Raw genomic sequence first — 2,355 nt, 5'->3', positions numbered from 1 at the left:
GTCAACCAGCGCCGCCGCAATGAGTTTATCTTCCTCCGCCGGCGGCGGGTGACTGTCCCAGAGCTCATGGTGGCGGTTGGCGTCTCCTGCGACGATCGCGGTAGAACCGAGACGCCGAACAATGCTTGCAAGTTGAGCAGCATGAGCCAGTGCCGGTGGGGGGTTGTAAGAACTCACCACGCACATGCTGGGAAAAGCAGGCGGGAACACGCGAACGGCAATAGCCTGCAGGGGGTCGGTGCCAGGGAGCGTCAGGCACTCGCACGGCAGGGTGTGGCGGACCAGAACGGCAACGCCGCCGCCGCGCCCGCCGCAGGCCCGGTGGAAGTCCGTGTACCCAATGAACTTCGTCGCCGTGGCATGCTGGCTCTTGACCTCCTGGAGGAGAACGATGTCTGGCTGATGCCGGGCCAGACGCGCAGCTAGTGCGATGTTCTTGACAGGCGAAAGGCCCGCGATGTTCAGCTGTCAGACGACAACGAAGCCGTCCTCATCGGGGCCCGGGTTCTTACGCGGAAATCCCCGCAGCGGGTGATGTCGACGGAGTGACTGAAACGAATCGGTCGTGCAGTTTTGTCGGCCGGTCTGCACGCAGACCGCTTCGCCTCCCCACACCGGACACGGCGCGGAACCTTCTCGAGGGGCGAGGTCGTCCTGGTCTCCGTCGCGCTCGCGGCAGTGCCCCGCTGCGGAGTTCTCGTGGCCCAAAGCCTCGGCACCGCGACAAGGAGCGAGTTCGTCGCAGGGGGAAAAAGGTCCCACAGTTTGTTCTTACAAGCCTGGGCCGGGTCCAGGCTAGCGAGACCCAACGGGTTGCGAAGGAGCCGAGCCAGTCGCCCACCAAAATAGAGCCCGGGCGCCCCCAATCCCTCCAGGCCGAGTTTGGCTTTTCTGTGCCCCGCGGGGAAGTAGCGTTCCGGCGCCTCCTCACACACAAGCTGTTTCTTAACCACGGCGTAGTATTTGCCCTTGCTGTGAGGTCTGCCAGCGTGGGCGCCCGCCCGTTGGCGAGGGGTTGAGGGGCGGCGCGGCCACTCTGTGCGCACAATTCGCGCCGAGGAACCTTTGGCATCGGTCCCGCCGCGCCCTCTTCACGGTCATCGCATGGTCGTTTTTTCTGGGGGCGCTGCCTTTGGACACGGCCAAACAATCCCTGGGCGTGACTTGCTTCGTGCGCCGTGGACAGATGCTTCCGGAGTGCGTCGCGGGAATCACAAGACTTCTCACCGGCGCGTGCGGGGGGAGGTGCTCATCCGCTTCTTCTTTTTTATATGCTAATTCGCCCGCGCGGGGCGGATTTCTTTTTTCCCCAGCGGGACCAACAAGGCCGCTGGGCGGACGCCCCGCATATGCCGGGGGAACTGCCGCGACGCACGCCGCGTGCCCCTGCGCTCTCAGGGCCATTCCGCCCTCCCTCCGCTGGACCCCGTCCTTTCGCCGGGGCCGGGATTCGGTTGGGCGCCCGGCTTGCTGAAGCGGCGACTGCTGACCGCTCACGGCCCGGGAGCAGAAGGGTCGCTTCGGTACGGCGCGCCGCCCACACGCGACGAACAGCCCACCCGACGTGTTTGACCCGCAAACAGCAGAAGCATTTGAGGCGCTGCGGGCCCTCCGTCGCACCGAATGTGGGGAGTATTGCATAGTCGCGGTGCAATGGGAATGCGCGGCGGGAAGCGGTCTGGGCGAAGTTTTCGAGCATGCGCACGCGGGTCCAGCTGGGCGCCCACGCGCGTTTTGGGCAGCACGGGCACTCTAAGCGACCAGGGTGGCCGCGAGAGAACTCAGTTCACCACAGGAGCCTTTAGGGCGTGTTGGCTGCAGCGGTCGGCCTTTGTGCCAATTGAAGTGAAACTGCGCGCGGCAGCGCTTGCCACAAGCGGGGCATCGAAGACCGAGGACGCGCTGATGGACGCGCTCTCGCGGCGGCGGCCGGGGTTGTGGAGGAGGCGACGGGGCTCTCGCGCGCGGTGCGGTGCGGGCCTCGCGAATCGCACTCACACTTGGGGGGCGGGCCTATCGTGTGCTTCGTCGTCATGTGCGCACCCGAAGCGCCTCTCCACCAGTTGTCGTGAAGACGCATTTCGCGCAGACGCTTGCGTGCCCCTCCGGCGCGTCCGCCAGGGCTCCTTTAGCCGCCCTTAGGGCCCGCGCCTCGCCGAGGCCACGGTGGCTAATCGCAATGCGTGTTCTCGCGCGAGTGAGCGCCTGGCGCGCAGGCCTTGAAGCACGCCGGGCAGAACAGTGCCTGGCACGCTGGGACTGCCAGCGGAACAGCCGGCGTGTGCGTGTGCGGGGGAGAGGGGTTTCCCCGAGGAGGGGGGTCCTCTACGCTCGGGGCAGCCGACACCACGGACA

General features: G+C 66.2%; 3 protein-coding genes across 3 annotated transcripts; 2 read left to right on the top strand and 1 right to left on the bottom strand.

Moving 5' to 3' along the window:
* Tco025E_10064 (uncharacterized protein) lies at positions 1-426 on the top strand (the record flags this gene model as incomplete). Its single annotated transcript, XM_029376855.1, has 1 exon — positions 1-426. A coding segment is annotated over one exon (426 nt), but the record flags the coding sequence as incomplete, so codon positions are not given.
* A 519-nt stretch (positions 427-945) lies between these two features.
* Tco025E_10063 (uncharacterized protein) lies at positions 946-1,641 on the bottom strand (the record flags this gene model as incomplete). Its single annotated transcript, XM_029376854.1, has 1 exon — positions 946-1,641. The coding sequence occupies one exon, from the start codon at positions 1,639-1,641 to the stop codon at positions 946-948; it is 696 nt and encodes a 231-aa protein (XP_029223033.1).
* A 12-nt stretch (positions 1,642-1,653) lies between these two features.
* Positions 1,654-2,142, top strand: Tco025E_10062 (uncharacterized protein; the record flags this gene model as incomplete). The annotated part of the gene is made up of 1 exon (XM_029376853.1): positions 1,654-2,142. One exon carries the CDS (start codon positions 1,654-1,656, stop codon positions 2,140-2,142), a length of 489 nt encoding a protein of 162 aa, XP_029223032.1.
* Between the last annotated feature and the right edge of the window lie 213 nt (positions 2,143-2,355).

Source organism: Trypanosoma conorhini, assembly GCF_003719485.1.
Source record: "Trypanosoma conorhini strain 025E chromosome Unknown Tco_14.4_contig_01443, whole genome shotgun sequence".
In the NCBI taxonomy this organism is placed as follows: Eukaryota; Euglenozoa; class Kinetoplastea; order Trypanosomatida; family Trypanosomatidae; genus Trypanosoma; species Trypanosoma conorhini.
Note: the sequence above shows the minus strand (reverse complement) of the source record. Positions and strands in the feature narration are given on the sequence as shown.